This window comes from Ahaetulla prasina, chromosome 7, assembly GCF_028640845.1.
Source record: "Ahaetulla prasina isolate Xishuangbanna chromosome 7, ASM2864084v1, whole genome shotgun sequence".
Classification (NCBI taxonomy): domain Eukaryota; kingdom Metazoa; phylum Chordata; class Lepidosauria; order Squamata; family Colubridae; genus Ahaetulla; species Ahaetulla prasina.
Window position 1 is genome coordinate 36,078,132 of NC_080545.1, and position 22,748 is coordinate 36,100,879.

General features: G+C 40.2%; 1 protein-coding gene across 1 annotated transcript in view; it reads left to right on the forward strand.

Moving 5' to 3' along the window:
• Positions 1–22,748, forward strand: part of DOCK4 (dedicator of cytokinesis 4) — a 931,895-nt gene that overhangs the window by 431,026 nt on the left and 478,121 nt on the right. The window contains exons 16-21 of the mRNA XM_058189675.1: positions 13,788–13,894; positions 14,400–14,556; positions 17,310–17,407; positions 17,507–17,590; positions 17,675–17,775; positions 22,266–22,347. Of these exons, the coding sequence (XP_058045658.1) occupies positions 13,788–13,894; positions 14,400–14,556; positions 17,310–17,407; positions 17,507–17,590; positions 17,675–17,775; positions 22,266–22,347 (629 nt within the window). The remainder of the gene's footprint in view (positions 1–13,787; positions 13,895–14,399; positions 14,557–17,309; positions 17,408–17,506; positions 17,591–17,674; positions 17,776–22,265; positions 22,348–22,748) is intronic.

Below are 22,748 nucleotides of genomic sequence, written 5' to 3' on the forward strand. Positions count from 1 at the left end.
ACGCTCACACAGAGAGGGACTTCTCAGGGTGCCGTCCGCCAAGCAATGTTGGCTGGCGGCCCCCAGGGGAAGGTCCTTCTCTGTGGGGGCTCCTACCCTCTGGAACAAACTTCCCCCTAGCTTGTGCCAATTGCCTGACCTTCGGACCTTTCGCCGCAAGCTGAAGACGTATTTGTTTATTCGCGCGGGACTGGCTTAAATTTTAAATTTTAATATTTTAATAGGGATTGAATTTTAATTTATATTTAATACAAATTTTAGGGGTTTTTAGGTCTAAATGTTTTAAATTTTGCCAATTATATAATAAGTTTTTTAATCTCTGTTTTAGTTGTAAATTGTCATTGTTTTATATTGGCTGTAAACCACCCTGAGTCCTTCGGGAGAAGGGCGGTATAAAAATCTAAATAATAATAATAATAATAATAATAATAATAATAATAATAATAATAATAATAATAATAATAATAATAATAATAAAAAATTCAAGCCTGCCACTTTCCCATATTCATCAATTCTTTCTAACAAACAAATTATAGATTCCAAAGGATCCTCAATAATAAAAACCAAATCAAAAAGCAAAAGTTTGAAGTTTGTATTCTTCCTTCTGAATTTTCATACCTTTTATTCCCCTTTCCTCTCTAATATTTCTGTTTAATACTTCCAAGGTCAACAAAAACAGCAGCGGTGACAGTGGACAGCCTTATCTTGTACCTTTTCCAATTTGAATCGCATCCGTCAATTCACCATTTATCATTATCTTAGCTGATTGTTTATAGTATATAGTTTCTATTGCTTTAATAAACCTTTCACCGAAGCCCATTTGCTTCAGTTGTAGGAAGATAAAATGCCAATTAACGTTGTCAAATGCTTTTTGTGCATCTAAAAAGATCAACGCCATCTGTTTTTCGGGATGAGCCTCATAATATTCTAAAGTATCCAAGACTACTCTCATATTATTCCTAATTTATCCTTTAGGCAGAAATCCATTTTGATCCGAATGTATAAATTCACTCAAATATCTTTTGAGACGTTCTGCAAGTATTAAAGCAAATATTTTATAGTCTGAGTTCAACAAGGATATAGGTCTGTAATTTTTAACTTGATTTAAGTTAGAGTCCTCTTTTGGAATCAAAGTAATGTAAGCCTCTATCCAAGTCTCAGGTATTTTCCCTTTCTGCATCACTTCATTCATAATCTCTAAAAATGGGAGACCCAGTTGTTCTTGAAATGTCACATAGTATTCAACTGGCAATCCATCTGGGCCTGGAGCTTTCCCTTTTTTTTTTTCAGCGCTTGCATCATTGTTATATTTCCCTCCAACATAACTTCAATATCTTTAGGAATCTGAGGTTAATTTGCTTTATTCAACTATTGTTTCACATTTTCCTTATCGATTCCCTCTTCTTTATATAATTGCGTATAAAAATTCTGAACAATTCTTTTCTTCTCTTCGTTCATAAATTGAATCTGGCTGTTGCAATCTTCTAGATGTGAAATTCTATGTTTTTCTTTCTCTTTTTTAAGTTTATAAGCTAGCCATCTACCTGGCTTGTTAGCATTTTCAAAATAATTCTGTTTTGCCCCTTTGATTTTTTGTGCTAACTCTTCCTTTTCAATCAAAGCCATTTTTTGTTTAATTAAATCCATTCTCATCTTAATATCTATCTTCTCTGGAAATCTTTGTAATTCGTGTTCGCATTTTTTAAAGTCATTTTCTAATATTTTAAAGGTTTGTTTTTTCTTATGGTTCCTTTTCCCTACATAGTCTATGAACAAACCTGTTACATATGCTTTCATCGCATCCCAATGGTTTTGTATTGAGGTATCTTCTTTTTTGTTTTCTTTGAAGAAAAAGGTCAGTTCTTTCTCTATTTTTTGTATAAGTTCTCTATCTTTTAGAATCATCGTTTTTAAAGTCTATCTAGATCTTTTCCTTTGGCCTTTCCATATCAACATCATAGGGCTGTGGTCTGCCCAGGTATTGGCTTCTATATCAATTTTTCTTACATTGAAGCTCATTTCTGTTGTCATCCATATCATATCTATTCTAGACCAGGATAAATGTCTACTTGAGTAAAAGTTATATTGTCTACTATGCTGATTCCTTTCTCTCCATACATCTTTCAAATTCATTTCCTCCACCATTTTAAAACAGGACTTTGGGAGGGTCTTTCTATTTTGCCCAATTGTTTTCTGAGTTTTATAATCCCTCTTTACATCAACAGCAAGGATACATATATTTTCATAATCCAATTCAACAATCTTTCTGTGGAGTTTCCTGTAGAACTCTTCTTGATTGTCGTTTGGAGCATATATTGCTATTAAAAGTATTTTTTTATTGTCATCAATTGTTTCCAGTATCAAAATTCTACCATTCTCGTCAGAATATACTAAATTTGCCCTAATAGGCTCTTTTATATATATGGCTATACCTCTTTTCTTACATTGTGGTAATGATGTATGTACTTTCCCCAATTTTGATTGTGTTAATATTTGTTCATGTTGTTTTTTAATATGAATTTCTTGCAAGCATATTATATCCAATTTCAATTTTTCTAATTTATGAAATATTTTCCTCCTCTTAATTGCTGAATTTAATCCATTAATGTTTATTGATATCAATTTCCTCTCCTCCATTTCTGTGTTTTATAGTTAGGGTTTATCGCTTTTGTCGATCTTGGTTCACGACGAGGCTTAACTTCAATCGTGCCACCTACAGCTCCTTCTTCTTTTTGTAATAAAGCCGCTAACTCTGACTCTTGACATTTAATCAGTGAAACTTCAGTGCTTATCTTTCCTTTGTCATTGAAGAATTCTGCGTAAAAGTCCTTGGCTTTATCTATTGTATCAATTCTATATTTTTGCTGTTGCCATGTAAAAAACAGGCCCTCTGGCGCCAACCATCTATATAATCCACACCTTTCTGCAATAAAGCCTTGGACAAAAATTGGTATTCTCTTCTTAATTCTCTTACCCTTCTAGGAACTTGTTTCAAAACAATGATTTCTTTGCCGTTGTATTGCATTGTCTTCTCTCTTGCTGCTTGTAGAATTTGTGCTTTAAATGATTTTTTAGTAAATCTTATATGGACTTCCCTAGAAAGATTGTTTCTTGCTGCATATCTTGTATGTACTCTAAAAATCTCATCAATTCCATCAAGTGCCTTTTCCTTACTAAGTTCCAAAAGTCCAGCCAATATTTCTACCATTTTATCAGCCAAATTTTCACCCTTCTCTTCTTCTATATTTTGAAATCTCAAAAAAAATTCTGCTTTATCAATCTCCCAACCTAAGGCTCCACCTTGCTCCTTTTCTATCACTTCCAATCTACTGTCGATATTTTGAATGTTTTGGTCTCTTTCCTCTACTTTCTGAAGTCTATCCTCATAATTTTTCAGCATCTGTTGCATATCTTCTACTTTTTCATCTTTTTTTCCCATCTTTTGCTTGATCTCTTCTATCCCCTGCAAAATAAGCTGAAGAGAAGAATCCCTTTCCCTTTCCTTTTCCTGTATAAATAATGCTGGTATTGTTCTTTGAGATCCTGCTGGTGAGGAAGAGGGGGCAGGAATCGCTGTTGCTTTTTTGCTCATTTTTGTATATAAAAGTGCCAACTCTGAAACTCCAAATTATAATCCAAATCGCCAAAGTTGTGCAGCAAGAAGGGGAAAAAAGAAAAAAAGTCTTCAGACTCTTCTGTCTTAATCCAACTCGAATTAATCTCAAAAAAAAAAGAAAAGAAAAGAGAAAAAGGCCCAAATGTGTAGAAAAAGAAAATAATAATAATAATAAGATACATATACAAAAATTGTTCTTAAAGGGTGAAGGTAGGATGCAAAAATAAAAAGTAAAAAATATTGGAGGGAGGATATGTATAAAAAAACCAAAAAACAGAAATAAAGAGGATTTTTATGAGAACTCTCTTTAAGTTCTTTCCTTAAACTTTCATACAACAAGGGATATAAAAACAAAAGAAACTTTCCCCTTGTCTTCTTCCCTTCCCTTACAAGCTGTTCCAATTTACAATATAAAATAGACCACCTGCATAAACAGTTCAGTGTTCTATCTCAGTATCTCAAGAAGTTCAAGGTTAAAGCTCTGGGGAAAGTATAACAATATATCAGTCCTTTGTTACAATAAAAGTACAGTCAGTAGATAGTAGTCTGATTGAACCCTTCTCTCTCCCTCTTCCTGTCTGCCTCCTCCTTCAAACCCAAAATAAAAAAAGAAGAAAGAGAAAGAGGAAAAGAGAAAAAAAACCACAAAAGGAAAAATTGGCCAAATAATTAGGTATAAAATTAATAAGGGAATATAATAAAATTTAAAACTTCCCCTAGAAAAACTCCAATAAAAACATTCTCAATTCCAACACAACAGGCAAAAAGAAAGAGGGAATAAAAAATCAATCCTCACAGTTTAAATACAAAATGAAAATGTTCCCAGAAAAGAATCCAAAAAAGCCAACATTTAAAAAGATATTCTTTCTTAAATATTCAATTACTTATAGTCTTAAGTATTTTGTTCCTTCCAAGTCTTAGGATGTTTTTAAAAGTTCTTGTTAATTGAAAGCTTCTCACCCAGCAAGCACGTTTCTTCCGCTCTTCCGTCTAGGAGCTGTCCCAGCTTTGTCAGCCTGGGCTGGTTTAAAACGGCACGAAAAAGGACTTCTCCTGGGTTGATGGGGGATTTGGCGGTATCCCCGAGACCAGCAGGAAGTGTCCTATCCAGTCACTGTCCCTCCAGGGACCATCGTGCCGGAAAAAACATCAGCTGCAGATCCAAAGATTGAATTTGCTGCCGTTTCGCTACGCCCCCCCCCCAAAAATGTTCTTCATACCTGCTGGTTGAGGAAAGGCTCTAATACGGGCATATATATATATATATATATATATATATATATATATATATATATATATATATATATATATATATATATATATATATATATATATATAAACAGTAGAAACCTTCAAATTTCTAGGTTCTATCATATCGCAAGATCTAAAATGAACAGCTAACATCAAAAACATCATTAAAAAAGGACAACAAAGAATGTTCTTTCTGTGCCAACTCAGTAAGATCAAACTGCCCAAGGAGCTGTGATTCAGTTCTACAGAGGAATTATTGAGTCTGTCATTTGCACCTCTATAACTGTCTGGTTCAGTTCTGCAACCCAACAAGAAAAATACAGACTTCAGAGGATAATTAGAACTGCAGAAAAAATAATTGCTACCAACCTGCCTTCCATTGAGGACCTGTATACTGCACGAATCAAGAAGAGGGCCATGAAAATATTTACAGATCCCTCACATCCTGGACATAAACTGTTTCAACTCCTACCCTCAAAGCGCTATAGAGCACTGCACACCAGAACAACTAGACACAAGAACAGTTTTTTCCCGAAGGCCATCACTCTGCTAAACAAATAATTCCATCAACACTGTCAAACTATTTACTGAATCTGCACTACTATTAATCTTCTCATAGTTCCCATCACCAATCTCTTTCCATTTATGACTGTATGACTATAACTTGTTGCTGCCAATCCTTATGATTTATATTGATATATTGACCATCAATTGTGTTGTAAATGTTGTACCTTGATGAACGTATCTTTTCTTTTATGTACACTGAGAGCATATGCACCAAGACAAATTCCTTGTGTGTCCAATCACACTTGGCCAATAAAAATTCTATTCTATTCTGTTCTATTCTAAACCCAAGTATGCACTGAAACAGGAGCTTTGAATTAGAATATTCCACAAAAATAAATGTATGGTCACCTGTAACTGAAGATTAATAAATAGAATAGAATTTTATTGGCCAAGTGTGATTGGACACACGAAGAATTTGTTTTGGTGGATATGCTCTCAGTGTACATAAAAGAAAAAGAAAAAAAGAAAAAAAATACATCAAAGGTACAACATTTATTTATTTATTTTTATTTTTATTTTTCAAATTTATATACCGCCCTATCTCCCTAAGGACTCAGGGCGGTTCACAGGCAGTTAAAATACATATAAATACAAATTAAAAAACAACAATTAAAAAACTTATTCTATTGCCTAATTTAAAAACAATATAAATAATAAAAAACCCCTTAAAACCAATAACTTTAAAATCTAATCCAGTCCCGCGCAGATGAATAAGTGCGTTTTAAGCTCGCGACGAAAGGTTCGGAGGTCCGGAAGTTGACGAAGTCCTGGGGAGTTCGTTCCAGAGGTGAGCCCCACAGAGAAGGCCCTTCCCTGGGTGTCGCCAGCAGCACTGCCTAGCTGGCGGCACCCTGAGGAGTCCCTCTCTGTGGGAGCGCAGGTCGGTGAGAGGTATTTGGAAGCAGTAGGCGGTCCCGTAAATAGCCCGGCCCTATGCCATGGGCGCTTTAAAGCGTTCACCAACACCTTGAAGCGCACCGGAAGGCCACAGGTAGCCAGTGCAGTCTGCGCAGGATAGGTGTAACACGGAGCCCCGAGGGCTCCTCTATCACCAGCGCAGCCGCGTTCTGGACCAACTGAAGCCTCCGGATGCCCCTCAAGGGAGCCCCATGTAGAGCATTGCAGTAATCCAGGCGAGGCGTCACGGGCGTGGTGACCGTGCATAAGGCATCCCGGTCTAGAAAGGCGCAACTGGCGCACCAAGGCGAACCTGGTGAAAGCTCTCCTGGAGCGGCCGTCAAATGGTCTTCAAAGACAGCCGTTCATCCAGGAGAACGCCCAGATTGCGCACCCTCTCCATCGGGGCCAATGACTCGCCCCAACAGTCAGCCGAGGACTCAGCTGACTGTGCGGGATGCCGGCATCCACAGCCACTCAGTCTTGGAGGATTGAGCTTGAGCCTGTTTCTCCCCATCCAGACCCGTCGGCCTCCAAACACCGGGACAGCACTTGATAGCTTCATTGGGGTGGCCGGTGTGGAAAAATACAGCTGGGTGTCATCAGCGTACAGCTGGTACCTCACACGAAGCCACTGATGATCTCACCCAGCGGCTTCATATAGATGTTGAACAGAAGGCGAGAGAATCGACCCTGCGGCACCCACAAGTGAGGCGCCTCGGGGCCGACCTCTGCCCCTGTCAACACCGTCTGCGACCGGTCGGAGAGATAGGAGGAGAACCACCGATAAACGGTGCCTCCACTCCCAATCCTCCAACCGCGCAGCAAGATACCATAGTCGATGGTATCGAAAGCCGCTGAGAGGTCTAATAGGACCAGGGCAGAGGAACAACCCCTATCCCTGGCCCTCCAGAGATCATCCACCAACGCGACCAAAGCCGTCTCCGTGCTGTAACCGGGCGGAAACCGGACTGGAGCAGGTCTAGATAGACAGTTTCATCCAGGTGCAGAGGAAACTGATATGCCACCATACTCTCTACAACCTTCGCGAGCGGGTTGGAGACCGACGATAATTACCTAAGACAGCCGGGTCAGGAGGGCTTCTTGAGGAGGGCCTCACCACCGCCTCTTTCAAGGCGGCGGAAGACTCCCTCCAACAAGGAGGCACTCGTGTCGCCTGGAGCCAGCCTCGTGTCACCTCCTGAGTGGCCAGCACCAGCCAGGAGGCACGGGTCCAGTAAACACGTGGTGGCATTCAGCCTACCCAACAACCTGTCCATGTCCTCGGAGCCACAGGGTCAAACTCATCCCAACAAATGTCACCAAGACCACCCTCAGGCGCCTCATCTGAATCGCCGCAATTTTGGTCTAGACCGTCTCGAGCTGAGCGATTTTATCGTATAGATAACCGTTAAACTCCTCAGCACGTCCCTGCAGCGGGTCATCCCGCTCCCCTGGTGAAGGAGGGCGGGTCACCCGAAAAAGGCGGCTGGGCGGTTATCTGCCGGCGCAATGAGGAGGCGTAGCGCGCCTCGCTTCCCTCAGTGCCACTAGGTAGGTCCTAGTATAGGACCTAACTAGTGTCGATCAGCTTCTAAGCGGCTAGACCTCCAGGAGCTCTCTAGGCGTCTTCTCCGGCGTTTCATCCCCTCAGCTCCTCGGAGAACCAAGGGCGGTTGGGATCTGCGCCGGGTCAGAGGCCGCAGAGGCACGACACGGTCTAAGGCCCAAGCCGCAGCCCGTTTCCAGGCTGCGCCTAGTTCCTCAGCCATGCCGTGAGCCAGACCCTGAGGAAGTGGCCCAAGCTCCGTCCGGACCCTCGCCGGATCCATCACGCGCCTGGGTCGGAACCAGCGTTGTGGTTCCGTCTCCCTGCGGTATTGAGTGGAGGTCAGAAAGTCCAGTAGAAGGAGAGAGTTATCTGACCACGACAAAGGTTCTATGTCTACATCTCTCAAATCCAGATCCTTCAACCACTGACCAGAGATAAAAATAAGATCCAGAGTGCCACCCCGATGTGAGTGGGGCCATCAACTACTTGAGTCAGGTCCAAGGCCGTCATGGAAGCCATGAACTCCCGAGCCACTGTCGATGGCGAGCGGCAGATGGCAAGTTAAAGTCCCCATGACTAAAAGTTTGGGGTCTCCACTGCCACCCGGCAAGCACCTCCAGGAGCTCAGGCAGGGCAGCTGTCACGCAGCAAGGAGCCAGGTACGTGACCAGCAAGCCCATCTGACACCTATGACCCCATCTCACAAAGAGGATTCACACCGCAATCTGAGGTACAGTGGTCTCCTCGGCTCTAGACTCTCTTTAATAGCAACCGCCACCCCCACCCCTACCCTGGGCCTCGGCTGATGGAATGCACGGAAACCCGTGGGCACATTTCGACCAGGGCACGCCTTCAGTGCCCAACCAGGTCTCCGTAACGCCTATAAGATCATGGCGCCCCTGGATAAGATCGTGTATTAGGGAGGCCTTATTGGCCACGGACCGTGCGTTGCATAACATAAGACGAAGGCCCAGGCTCTGAGGGTCTTGACCATCCGGGGAACGGGAAAAGTCAGAGGGATCGGGGCACGCGATCGCTTGCAGACATCGAACGCGTGACCCCCTAGACCGATACGATCCCCTCCTTCCGCCATATCTGCCCCTCCCACTTACCGTGCAAATGGAACCACCCTCACAGAAAGGAACACATTCCCCCCCCATAACCTCCGAACCCACTAAATAATCGCCACGAGCAGGGACTGGTTTCCTCCCGACGGGCTACCCCAACACCCGCCCTAACCTCCCACCCCTTAAAATGCCCTATCTAAAAACCCCAAAGGCTCTTCCTCTTCGCATGCCACCTCTGTGGGTCCCAAGACCCGTCATTGAGGCCGGCCCTTGGTAGTGAGACGGGCCATTCCTGCGAGGCGGGGGCACCTCGCAGGCGCAAGAGTTCATGTGCAGCGTAACGCATAGAAAAGTACGAATCGGTGAGGGTGCTAAGATGGTAACATCCCAGATGGCAAGACGTTAAAAGATGGATCCTCCAACGGATGTCCAGATGTCAAAGAGGACAAATAAAGCTGGAACCAGATGAAGATGATAAGCCCAGGTAAACAGGCCGGCATTTACAACACAAATGATGGTCATAGGTTGCAATTTAACCCTTAATGATAGCAACAAAAAGTTAGTCATACAGTCATAAGTGGAAAGAGATTGGTGATGAAAACGATGAGAAGATAAATAGTAGTGTAGATTTAGTAAATAGTTTGACAGTGTTGAGGGAATTATTTGTTTAGCAGAGTGAAGATTAATTATGCTTTTAAACACCAATGATCCAAGAGGCAAATGTACAGATAGTCCCAAACGACTTGTTGTTTAATGACTGTTGGAAGGTACAATGGCCTGGGAAAGAGTGCTTCTATCTATTGTAAAATGTTGCATCTCTCCTGGCAGTCACATGAAGGAAGCCTGGCAACCAGTTCACACTTACAGCTGGTTGCAGATTGAAAGAGAAATGGAAGAATAGCTGATATTGGATTAGAATCTCTTGCCAGTTTAATTCAAAACAGAGAAAAACGTTGCCAAAAGGATGATGCAAAATGAGTTGCTAGAAGATAATTTTCCTCAAAAAAAATTCCTTTTGATTTTAGTGGATGGGAATGGTTGGGGATTTACATTTCTTTTTCTTTTCAATCTCTTTTATTTCCTAAAGTACAAGGGTTTGCATAGAATCCCCTAAGCCACTTCGATCATCTAATTATTTTAGTGAATCCAATATCTAAATTTCAAGTAATTTCTCTTTGGCCATTTTAGTTTTAATGTATCTTTTTTTTTTTTTTATTCAAAAAGTTTTACAGAAAATTTTTTTCCCCCTTTCCCCCCAACCCCCCTCCCTTCACTAATACCCTCCCCCCTCCCCCCTGGCTTCCCGGAACAAGCACAAGGTATAGTTAAAAATAAAACAAACATATGCTAAGAAAATTTTCTCCCAAAACTATTATACCAATTTTCCCTCTCTAGCTCTGACTTCCTCCTAACATAACCAAAATCCTTCAAAAAAAATAAAAAATAAAAATAAAAATTAAGAATAACAATAGTAAGATATATAAATCAATAGAACAAATTAATCCTAAAGTATTTAAAACCAACTAAAGCATAAAAATCCAATCCAATTCAAAAAATATGTCCCTTATAACTTCTATAACCATATAATTTCCCCCCCCATGTCTTTCTTACATAAGATCTTTTGAAAATATTCTATTTAAAATTTAGTGCAACACCTTATAAAATTTCAATACAGAAAATTACAATATCTATTCAACTTTAGTCCTTCCTCATCAAAATCCAGTATAGATCCAAACCAGATTCCTCACAAATTGTCTTTCCGGGACACTAATATTTTTGTCTATTAATATTTTAAAAAAACCTTGTTTCAAGAATAATACTTTTGTCTCTTGCCATTTTTTTTGGTGTATTAATCTCTGTCTTTCCTTCGTAACTCCTTTTAAAAAGTCAATCACAATATTTCCTAGTAATTCCTTATGTCCAAAAATCCAAAAATTACTGCCGTATATTCCATCAGTCCAAAAAGAGAAATCTTGGGAAACATTAAGCTTGTGAGTCTTTTCCATTTGAGGGACAATCTCCTGTAGCACAAATTCAGGCAGTTCATCCAAACTATTTAAAGAAAACTTCTTTACAACACCTTGTTTCTTCACGATCAAATCTTCATATTTATCCACTTTTATTTGTATATCCTCCATTCCATTTTCCGAATAATTGCACTGATTAATTTGCTCCAAGCTCTCATCCAAAACGTCCCCATTTTTTATCAATTCGTATTTTTGAATGATTAAATACATACTTTCTGTGTAGTCCTGTATAAAGTCACAAATCCATTCTTCTGAAAGAACCTCCATGACAAAGTTCCTGCTGAGAATCCCCTTGTAAAATACTTAAACAACGTAATATAATCCAACAGTCCACAGTCAAACACAATAAGATAAAATCTCCATTCAGTTTCGATTCAACAGCAAAGCTCCCTTTGATGTATCGCTCTGCTTTCAGTTTCTCTAAAACGAAACTGAAGGGGGGGCGAAAATTTCTCTTTAAAAAAAAAAAAAAAAAGGGTAGAAGTCAGAAAATCAAAAATACTTGCAAACCAATAATTGTTCACTCACACTTGTTCCACCTGCTTTAGTAACCACAAAAAGAAATCAATTGCTAGCAGAAGTGGACACCTTCCTCTTTTCCTGCTTTTTCAGGAGCGCAGTGAATACTGGAGGTTGGGGGAGGGGTAAGGGGATTCGACCTTTGCAGGACTTTGCATTACAAAAACAAAGCCCCTAGGGGAATCTACCACATTTCCCCCCCCACTTGCTCTTTCTCTCTCTTTCAACCAGAGAGGGAAATCAAGCCGGGATCAGTTGTTATGTCCAGCTTTTACCATATTCAATGCAGAGTGCCATAAATTAGCACCCAGCGAGAAAGGTGGCGCTACCCAGAAGCCAGTTTTAATGTATCTTTTAATGAAAAAAAATGTGGATATAAATATTAACATATTTAATTTAATAGCAGTATGCGTTTCCTATGTACCATATTTTTCGGAGTATAAGACTTACTCCGCTCCTCCTTAAAAGTGGGTGGAAATGTCTGTGGGTCTTATACACCGAATATTGCTGAAGCCCTGCCCACCCAGTGGCCCCCACTGACCATTTTCGGCCTCCACGTGTCATGTTTTTAGCCTCTGCATGCTCCATTTTAGACCCATACTAGGCTGCGAGGATCATCATAGCACATTGCCTCCAATCGCTGCCTCCACATATGTCGTGTCCCACTCCTCCGCTGACGGCTGGGTCCGGGAAATCCGAATCAGGCTTGCCTCTGCAGCTCTGCCCAAAGTCCTAGCAAAGTCCTCAGAGCAGGCAGGAGACCAGTAAGTGACTTCAGCAAGATAAGTTTGACTTTTGCCTGACTCAGAGACTGCCAGAAAGTAGCTCCTTTATATAGGCCATGGGGTGTGGCTCCATGACTCAGCACTCATTAAGGCCTGCCCCTCCCTTCCCTCTGTTGCCTCCGCCTCTCCAATCTTCTGATGCGAGGGTCACTCCAATCAGCTGTTCTTGGGAGTAAACCCTCCTCAGGCTCACCTGCTGTGGAGGAGGGGGAGGGGTCTAGCTGCTCCATTTGCCTGGGCATGGAGTCAGGGCTGGGGCAGGGAGATGCTCCTTCTTCTGCAGTTTGTGGGGGCATGGAGCCAGGACTTGGGCCGGAAGGCATACATTCCTCAGTGTTGGGGAGCAGGTAAGAAGGCCCCGGCTGCTCTGAGGGCGGGCAAGACACAACAACATATCACATTTTTGGCCTCTGTACATCGTGTTTTTGGCTGCCGAACACCCCATTTTTTGCCTCCATGCATCACATTTTCGGCCGGTTCCACAATGCGCTGTGGTGATCCTGGCAGCCTGGAACGGGTCTAAAATGGAGCATGTGGAGGCTGAAAACGCGATGCGCAGAGGCTAAAAACATGATCCACTGAGGCCAAAAACACTACAAGTGGAGGCGGCAATAGGCTATGGCAATCCCCACAGCCTACAACAGCTGATTGGTGGGATTCCAGGAGGCCTATCCAGCCACCAATCAGCTGCTTGTGCTGAATCTGGCTGCGATAACATGCTGAAGCTGACCAGGCTGTTTGCTGTTTGCTGCAAGGACCCTATCCAGATGAATATTGATGGATACTGGTAGGCAGAAGCAGATTTTTTTTCTTGTTTTCCTCCCCAAAAACTAATGTGCGTCTTATACTCTGAAAAATATGGAATTCTAAAATAAAAATAAGTTATTCTGAAGTTATCCTGAAGAATGCGGTATTGCAGGCTAATTCTGCTGACTGCTGGTTGCCTGCAGTTTAGCAGTTCGATTCTTACCAGCTCAAGGTTGACTCAGTCTTTCATCCTTCCAAGGTTGGTAAAATGAGGACCCAGATTACTGGGGGCAATATGCTGACTCGGTAAACCACTTAGAGAGGGCCGTAAGGCACTGTGAAGTGTTATAAAAGTCTAAGTGCTATTGCTATTGATTAAATTATAGGTATAATTGTGTGATCTGGATATATATCCTTCCAGCTTTGACAAATGCATGCAATTTTTGTAGCAAGATTTTTAAAATTGGTTTGCCCTCATCTTCTTCTTGATAGGGACGAGATAGAGAGTGGCTGACCTAAGGTCCTCCAACTGGCTACACCAATCTGGTTCTCATGCTGATGGTAGAAGTCCTGAATTTAATTGAAGTCAATGGAAATCAAATTGATCATCTCTTAATTGTATTGTGTGATTAATATATCTGTACATTTGATTGATTACATGGCATTCTGGCCTTTAATTGCAAATATATGTGCAATTTTATATTATTTTCATTCCTAGCTTAGAATATGGTGTATTTTTAATGTGTATGTGTGTTTCAGCAAAAGAGAAGGGAGAGAAGAAGATGTTTGGTTTTTCTTTCGTCCCTCTGATGCAGGAAAATGGAAGGACCCTGCCAGATGGGATTCATGAGCTCATTGTGCACAAGGTATTTTCAAAAAGAAGCCAGAAAAAACATAGCTTATTCAGTAAAAAAATCCTAGATTGATTCAACTGTCAGAAGAATGCTAGATTTTTCATTGTATAACATGTCCTATCATCATATCCTTTCCAACTTATGTTGCTGGTTCTTTATATTACATGGGTAATATATACCCATTATGTATACATGGGTATAAATGAATTTAGCTCTCTCACACATGAGGAAAAAGTTGAATATCAGTTTTGTACATATCAAACATGGGACAAGAGGGATGTGGAAATTTTAGAGCATAGGAAGTGGATATAGAAATAAAATATCATCAGTAGTTAAGTATCCTGAAAGCATAGCAAACAATGGATATATCTAGAAAGTACATAGGAAGAAAATTTTAGAAAATACACTTAGCAGTGCAGATTGTTTTTCTAATGGCTTTAGACTTGACAGTTCTATGCTGCATTTTATTTAATTAGGTATAGTGAGTTAAAATGCAATTTTAATTGTTCTCTCTCAGTGTGAAGAAAATGTTAGTTTTCAGGATTCTAGTCGCTACCTCAAATTTCCCTTTTCAAAAGGGCATCTTCTTGCAAACAACCACCAAGCAATAAAATCTACTAAGGAATCTTTCTGGATTACATCTTTTCTGTGTTCAACTAAACTCACACAAAATGGTAAAGTATAATGCATAATACAGTGTAATAGATGAGTTTATTAATGTAAGTATACTGTATATACTTGTTGATAAGCCAAGAATTTTAAGTGCCAAAATACACCCCAAATCAGGTTCCACTTATCCACAAATGGACTTGTCTATGGTATAAACAGGAACACTGTCTTACTATTTCTAATTCCCATATATACTTATGTGTAAACCAGGGGTGAAATCCAGCAGGTTGTAACAAGTTCTGGAGAACCAGTAGCGGAAATTTTGAGTAGTTTCGGAGAACCAGCAAATACCACCTTTGGCTGGCCCCAGAGTGAGGTGTGAGTGGATATTTTGCAATATCCTTCCGCTGCCATGCCCATCAAGCCATGTCCACAGAACCAGTAGAGAAAAATTTTGAATTTCACCCATGGTGTAAACCCATTTGTGGCATTGTGGTATTTGTAATACAGTATTACAAATATGTTTTATCATTCAATATTAGTAATATTGATACTGAACATATTTAGTAAACTATTGATTGGTTCAATACATGAATACATTATCTGTTGACCTGTTTGTAAGCAGACTAAAAATGTAGCAGTTTTAATGTCACAATATTTTTTAAGTAGCACATCTATAGATTGTTTTTTTAAATTCAGTGCTTTCAGATTAAAAAAAAATTGCCCTTACTGTGTTTATTGCCCAAAATGATAAAATATTTTTATTAGATTTTTATTTAATCCCTCAGGGGATTCTGAGGAATATTATTAAAAATTTTGCCATTGAAGTGCTCCAGATCCGAGGATTTTTCTGCTTTGGCGGAACCAATCACCACGACCAAACACCGAGATTTATTTTGGACAATAAAGGATTATACCGGACAGAACGAAAGTGGGAGAACTTTATGCAAGTAGCCAAGCCAATTCCCCGTTATTTTGTAACAAGCTTGAAAACAGCAAGAAAATGGAGGTGAATTGTTAACAAGTTAACGAGTGGAAAGCGAAAGTGATACTTTTAGCGTTTGCCGTCTGGTGCTGGTAAATTGCATGTTATTTGCTACTTCAACTCTTTAACTCTTTGCTGCCTAGAATCTAGGGGAGATTTTCTTTTTAAATATTGCTTTAAAAGACTGTGTTTCTCAGAGGTTAAGAAGATTTAAAGTGAATATTAAGTTGGAAATAAATAAATAATTTTATAGAAGATGACAGCCAAACAATTAAAGTCTACTGTAACAAAGGGTTCTGGAATTTCATCAGCTGGTGCCTCTCCAGCTCATACAGCAGAGACTAGAACATTGAACTTAGAGGCGGTACAAGAGAATTTAAAAGACTTTATGCAAGAAAAATTTAAAGTAATAACTGATGAGATGTCTGAAATGAAAGAGCAGATATTAGAAATTCAAGTGGGAAATAAAGAAATTAAGGAAGGATTTGTAACTGCAGTACAAAGTTTGGCAACAAATGTGATTTTATTAGAAGAGGAAGTTGAAGAAATTAAGCAACATAATTCAAAATTAGAAAATAAAATGGCTGAATTTCAAAGTAAAATGGAAAAGACAGATGATGAAATAGTTTTGATACAATATAGAAATATGGAATTTGCTCTAAGAATCCGTGGTTTGAAAGAGAATAAAGAAGAGAATTTAAGGGAAATTTTTTCTGAAGTATTTGCTGAGATATTAGCAGCTCGTCCAGCAGATGTGGCTTATCAAATTGATAAAATATATCATGTGAATTCTTGGATAGCAAGGCAAAAAAAGTTGCCAAGGGATGTTGTTATTTATTTTACAAATAGAACAGTGAGAAATCAGATTTTGCAAGCCTCATATAAGGGGGAGAAGATTCAGATTGCTGGTCAAGATATTTTAATATTAAGGAAATTCCACCAAAAATGTTAAGGGCTAGGAAGGAATTTGCCTTCCTGGTGAATGAACTTAAAAAACGTCAGATTGAATATAGATGGGATATTCCAACTGGTATAATAGTATATTATGCAGGGAAAGTACATCGTCTCAATACAATTGGAAAAGCAAGAGAATTTTATGCTGAGGTATTAAAAGTTGGAAGTCTTCCTCCATTGGAAGCTAGAAGAAGGGAGACGGAAGTGAAGGAAAGAGAAGTGAAGCAGGTACAAGAACAGATTGTGATGGAAGAAGATTTATTACAAGTGTTGGAAATACCTACGACGGGTTCAGACTCAAAAGAACAAAGGCTGACAAGAGCTGCTGCTAAACGCAAGGAACAAGAGATGAAGGCACAACAACAACTGGCAACTACTACAACGGAAACAGTGGGAGGAGCAAGGCCTAAAGCAAAATGTGATCTCCGGCTAGTGTTCCAAAAGTTTCCTTTGGCCGATAATGGCAATTAAACTATTATCTTGGAATGTTAATGGTTTGAATTCACTGCAGAAGAGAAGGAAAGTATTTCACTATTTGAAACAATTTAAAAATGACATTACCTGTTTACAAGAAACACATATTAGATCTTTAGACCAGAAATATTTGATAAATTCAAAACTGGGAGTACATTTTGTTGCCTCCTCTTTGGAAAAAAAAATGGTTTAGTTATATATATAAAGAAGGATATATCGGCAAAATTAATTGAGTGCCACGATTTTTTTAATAGCATATACAGATATGCAGCTTAAAACGTGGGCTTCATTTAGGGGAACTTAGATATACAGTATAACCTTTTCCTTTTGGCTATTTCTAAAATTAATGTATATATAATAAAAAGTTTGCTTACAAATGTATTTTTGCTAAACTTTATTTTGTAGGAGATATGCTTGACCTTCTTAAATGGCGAGCTCACCCAGAAAAAATTGCAGGTTGCCTCTCGAAACTGAAAGAAATTGATGGTTCTGAAATAGTGAAGGTGAATATAATTGGCACTGTTTATTTTTCTCATCGAGATAAAATATAAGAATAACATTTCCAAAGGATATAGTTCTTAAATTTGTTTTCCTTCACTTAGTTTCTTCAAGATACACTAGACACTTTATTTGGGATTTTAGATGAAAATTCTCAAAAGTATGGCTCTCAAGTATTTGACTGTTTGGTAAGGCATATTTTATTATTCTTTGTGTTTGTTTTGATTTTTGAAATTGGCTAAAATAAACTAATATGCATTTTTTCCCCTTAGGTTTACATAATTAATTTGCTGCAGGACAACAAGTTTCATCATTTTAGGCCAGTTATGGATACCTACATTCAAAGTCATTTTGCAGGAGCTCTTGCTTACAGGTAGAAAGGTTTGCTTTGAATGCAGATGCAATCAGATGATTGGCAGTTGACAGCACTTTTAGTTCACATATGTTGCAATCTCCATGGTTAAAATCAAAGAGTGATAAACTGACATATTAAATTAATTGTACTTTTTTGTAAACATTGATCTGAGATTTTACATTTGGTTATCAATACTAAATACATCTGACATATAATTATTTTGCTTTCATATAAACCTAAGTTTATACGGTATGTGTCTTTAACTGCTTTCTGAATTGGGAAAATGCTTAATATTAAACCAAATTCAATTCACAGAGGGGGTGGATTTATTCTCCAAAGCACCTGAGGGCACATCTAGAAGCAATGGGTGGAGGCTTGTTAAAGAGAGATCCAAACTGGAATTAAGGAGAAATGTCCTGACAGAACAATGAATCAGTAGAATAGACGTTTTCAAGAAAAGATTGGACGGCCATTTGTTTGGGATGATATAAGGTCTTCAGCCTTGGGCAGGAGGTTGGACTAAAACTGTGATGGCGAATCTATGGCACGTGTGCCAGAAGTGGTGCGCTGAGCCATTTCTCCGGGCACATGGAGCCATCGCTCGTTTCTCTTCTAGGTTCCAGTGTGCCGGCCAGTTGGGCTTCATGCGCATCAGCAGGCCAGAATCCTGCTGCCACCCATTGTGCATGCGCACTCCAGGAAGGTGATCTTCCTGCTTCCAGGGTGCACATGTGCACCAGCCAGCTGGTCGGTTTCTGGCGTGCATGTGCGCGCTAAGACCAGCAACAGGTGCAAGTACCAAAAGATGTGGCGATCCTGGCGATCGCTCCTAAGGGAGCAGAGCAAAGTAAGCTGGGACTTCCCTTCCTGCCCGCGTGGGCTTCTTGCGTGATCCTGGATGGTCTGGACCAGCAGCCGGTGACGGTGGGGTGGTAGTGGTGGGCTGCCTGCACAGATGACCTATAGCCTGGTCTCCTCCCCACTGGGAGCCGCTGTTCCCTGGCTGGTGGCAGCACTCTCGGCCCTGCCATGTGTCCGCCGGGGAAGCTCCAAACACACGGCTTTCCTGGGCTCCTTCCCACTGGGAGCCGCCGTTCCCTGCCTGATGGCCATGCTCTCGGTCCTGCCGGGGAAGCTCTGAACACACGGCTTGCCTGGGATCTTTCCCACTGGGAGCTACAGGCTGAACAGGTGGAGATGAGAACTGGCTGTGCCCTGTCCAGCGCCGCAGATCTGCTCAGCTCAAGTTCATGGAAATCATGTTGTTGCCCTTGAAACTTCAAGAGGGCACTGGCTGCGAGACTGGGAGGCGGCCTTTGGTGGAGCCAGTCCGACAGGCTGGAAAGAGAGGGGCTTTTCCTTCTGCCCTGCTTGCGGGCTATGTGGTTTGGGGTGGCTTTAGACCTGGAATTTGTTCAGCTGATGATTGGGCAACTCCAAAGATTCCTAAACATGTTCTAAACATGCTAAACATGTTCATTCTCTCACCCATCTTATTTCCCCATTTAAAAGGGCCGCGCTTATAGGGGGTAGAAATCTGACTAAAGAGCTGTGCTTGCGGAGAGCAGGAGGTGGAAATCGGGAACAAATCCTGAAATAGTTTTTATAGGAAATCGCCTCTAGCATTTCCACTGTCAAATAAAGGGGGCAACTGTTGCTATACTTGAGCATAGAAGTGGCAGGATGATTGTGTCATGCTTTTCTGAATCTCATCTTTTCATGAAAAGTGCCACTCAAGGTACTTTTGCCTGGGCTCCTCCCCACTGGGAGCAGGCTTTGGCAGCTGCTGAGGGAAGGGCAAGAACGACCAGCTGGCTCAGGCACACGAGGCAGTATTTGCTGGCTGGGCAACTGGCTGCCGTGCCCACTGCTTTGTCCCTGTTGGGGCCCCATTGCCGCATGTTTGAGGCTTTTCCGGCGGTGCTGAGAGCAAGGCCGTCTCGGCAGCGCCATGCGCTGCCAGAACAGCTGTCTCACCAGGAAACAAGGCGGTACCTAATTGTCCTCTGGTAAGATGCATGCCAGCCTGCTTGGAAAAAGTGGGGAGTGCCTGCTGGGGGGTGCGCGCATGCACAGTGCAGGGCGCATGCGTAGGGGGAGCAGGGGAGTGTTGTGCTTGCATGTGTAAATGGGGGCGTGCGTTGCATTATGGGTGCTGACATGTGGGAGCGTGACAGCGCTCACGCGCTCAGACTTTTGGCATACAATGCCAAAAAGGTTCGCCATCACTGGACTAGAAGATCTCCAAAATCCTTTCTGGCCTTATGTTTCTAGGATTCTAAGTAGTTTTCCCTTAATTCTCAAAGGATTTATTAATAGCCCTTTAACCACATGGTTTGAATATGAACGAGTAAATTAGAGCACAATCAAATCTGAGAGTACAAAAGAAATGATGAAGGATTAAGGAAAGAATTTAGTTACTACGTCAGTGCAATATTTTGAATTTGGAGGCTTGGATTTGGGTTGGCATCATACAGTAACTGTGGAAAATACCTATTTGAAGCTAGAAAAAGTTGTGGCTGCTTTTAAGGAGTTGTAGAAAGATACTGGATTTGTATTCCATGTGTGATGCAGGACATTTTTGCCCTTGAACTTCTGTGTTGCACTAATAAGATACCTGTTATAGTACACTTCAATGGGCCATGATTGTTACATGTAGTGCTTGACTTACAGTTTGTTGTTTAGTAGCCATTTTACAACAGATCTCTTCCCAAAATACTTAGGACCCAGAAATGAAGTTCCTATGAATGCATACCCTGCATTCATGTGATCATATTTTGTATACTTGGCAAAAACACCTCATAGAAAACAATGGATTTGTTTAATAACTGCCATATCTGCTTTATGACTGCCACAAAAAAGATCATAAAATTGGATCAGTCACATGATGACCTTCTTTACAACTGTTGCAACTTAGAACCATAATTGGAAGTCTCCCTTATGTTCATATGTCAAGAACTATCTGTATACCTAATCTGGGAAGTGAAATATATCTTTCTTCTCCATATAGAAAGCAATCATGGACTTGTTATTTTCACAAAACAATATATACTCTAAGTCCTAAGTTGGTCTGCTTTATTTGGTTTAATTCGCTTCCTTCAGAATTAATGATATATGCTGTTCTCAAGGATTTTGAGAATCTTTTCCTTTATTTTCATGTAAGATTTTTCATTGAACCCAACATTGTATTGATTGAAATGTTCTCTCTAGGAATATGTACAAAGTTTCATAGCTAATAGAGCATATTCATTAAACAAATATCTGTTATATACCAAATCAAACTATTGGCCCACATTGCTTCAGGATAGAGTATTATTATATATGAAAGGAACATATAGCTATTCTAACATTTGCCTCCAATTCAAGGACAAATTATGCATTGTATTGTATTGTATTGTATTGCATTGCATTGCATTGCACTGCACTGCACTGCACTGCACTACACTACACTACATTATATCAGGGGTGAAATGCTCCTGGTTCAGACCGGATCATCCGATCCGGTAGTGATGGCGGCGGGTGGTTCGAAGAACCGGTAACAAAAATCCCTGGGCCCCCCTGCCTGGTTGCCCACTTTCCGCTTCTTTTAAAAATGCTTTTAAAGGTTAAAAAAAGAGGCTCTGACAAGATCACAGCTGAGCTACCTGATTGTCAGAGCCTTTCTTTTTTATTTTTAAAAGCATTTTTTTACAATCTATTTGGCCAAATAGGTTGCAAAAAAAATGCTTTTAAAAGTAAAACAAAAGGTTGAGTCCCACAACTGATCACCCCCCCGCATGCTGTTCTACTTACCTCATGCCTCTTTTTGGCGTGCACGCATGCATCTTGTATTTGATGTGTGGTGCGCACTGTGCATGCACGCGCAGTGCACGTTTGGCATACAGTGTGCATGCTCAGCCAGTGAACCGGTAGTAAACCGGTTCAGATTTCACCACTGCATTATATTATATTATATTACTGAAAATACTGAGTGAGGAGAATCATGTCCTATTCAGACTGAAAGCAAAAATTATCGAGGATGTAGGAATTCCTAAGATTTGGAGATGAAAGCCAAAACAATGCTTATGAATCATGCCAGACTCAGACAAAATTTCATTCATTGATGGTGTCTCATTATTTAGAAGAAATCAGTGACCTTGCACATACTACAATGAAGTTGGCTAATGAATTTTCCTTCCCACCTAGAAAGCAAGGTATATTAGTATCTTAAAAGCAACCAAACTTTATTATATTTGTTAATATATATGCCAATAATAATGTACTATTCTCTATATTCATAATTCGGCAATTTAAATATAGAGGATTATCCACTGAATAGTTTGTTTTCAATTATATTTTATTTGAATTGTTCTGCAGAATTGGTCACTTCCCTAGGAATAGGATATTGAGGCTTAATTTTCAGTAGATATGTGTACTGATTAAATTATGAATTATTCATGTCAGTTATTAATCTACTTAACAATGAATTAAGACTTCAGTGTAGAACTAAGTTTTGTTTTATATTTTAGAGATCTCATAAAGGTATTGAAGTGGCATGTTGACCGATTTACTGAAGCAGAAAGCCAAGCACACAGTCAGGAAGTATTAAAGGTAATAAAACTGAAACAAATAGTGTAATCTCAGCTAGCTTTTTCTAACCTGCTTCTATTCAGAGACTTTTACTAGATTACAGTTCATATAATTTCCAGTTAGGGTGGTTCCATTTATCTGATACATCTGACTAGAAGCATGTTGAAGAAGCTGATTTAATATGATTGTTAATATTCTTTGTATATAAATGTAAAAATGCTAATTCATAACAAATGAAGTTACCATAGCTTGTATCTGGAGTAGAGTCGATTGCATTTTCCTGTGCAAGATTATTTTATTAGCTTTTCTCAAACCTCTCATCCCATTGATTCACCCTGAAACTTGTGTGAGTGAGAGATTGCAACTGTGGAAAGAACTATATGGGTGCATGATAGATACTTAATATGGGCACAAAATGGATT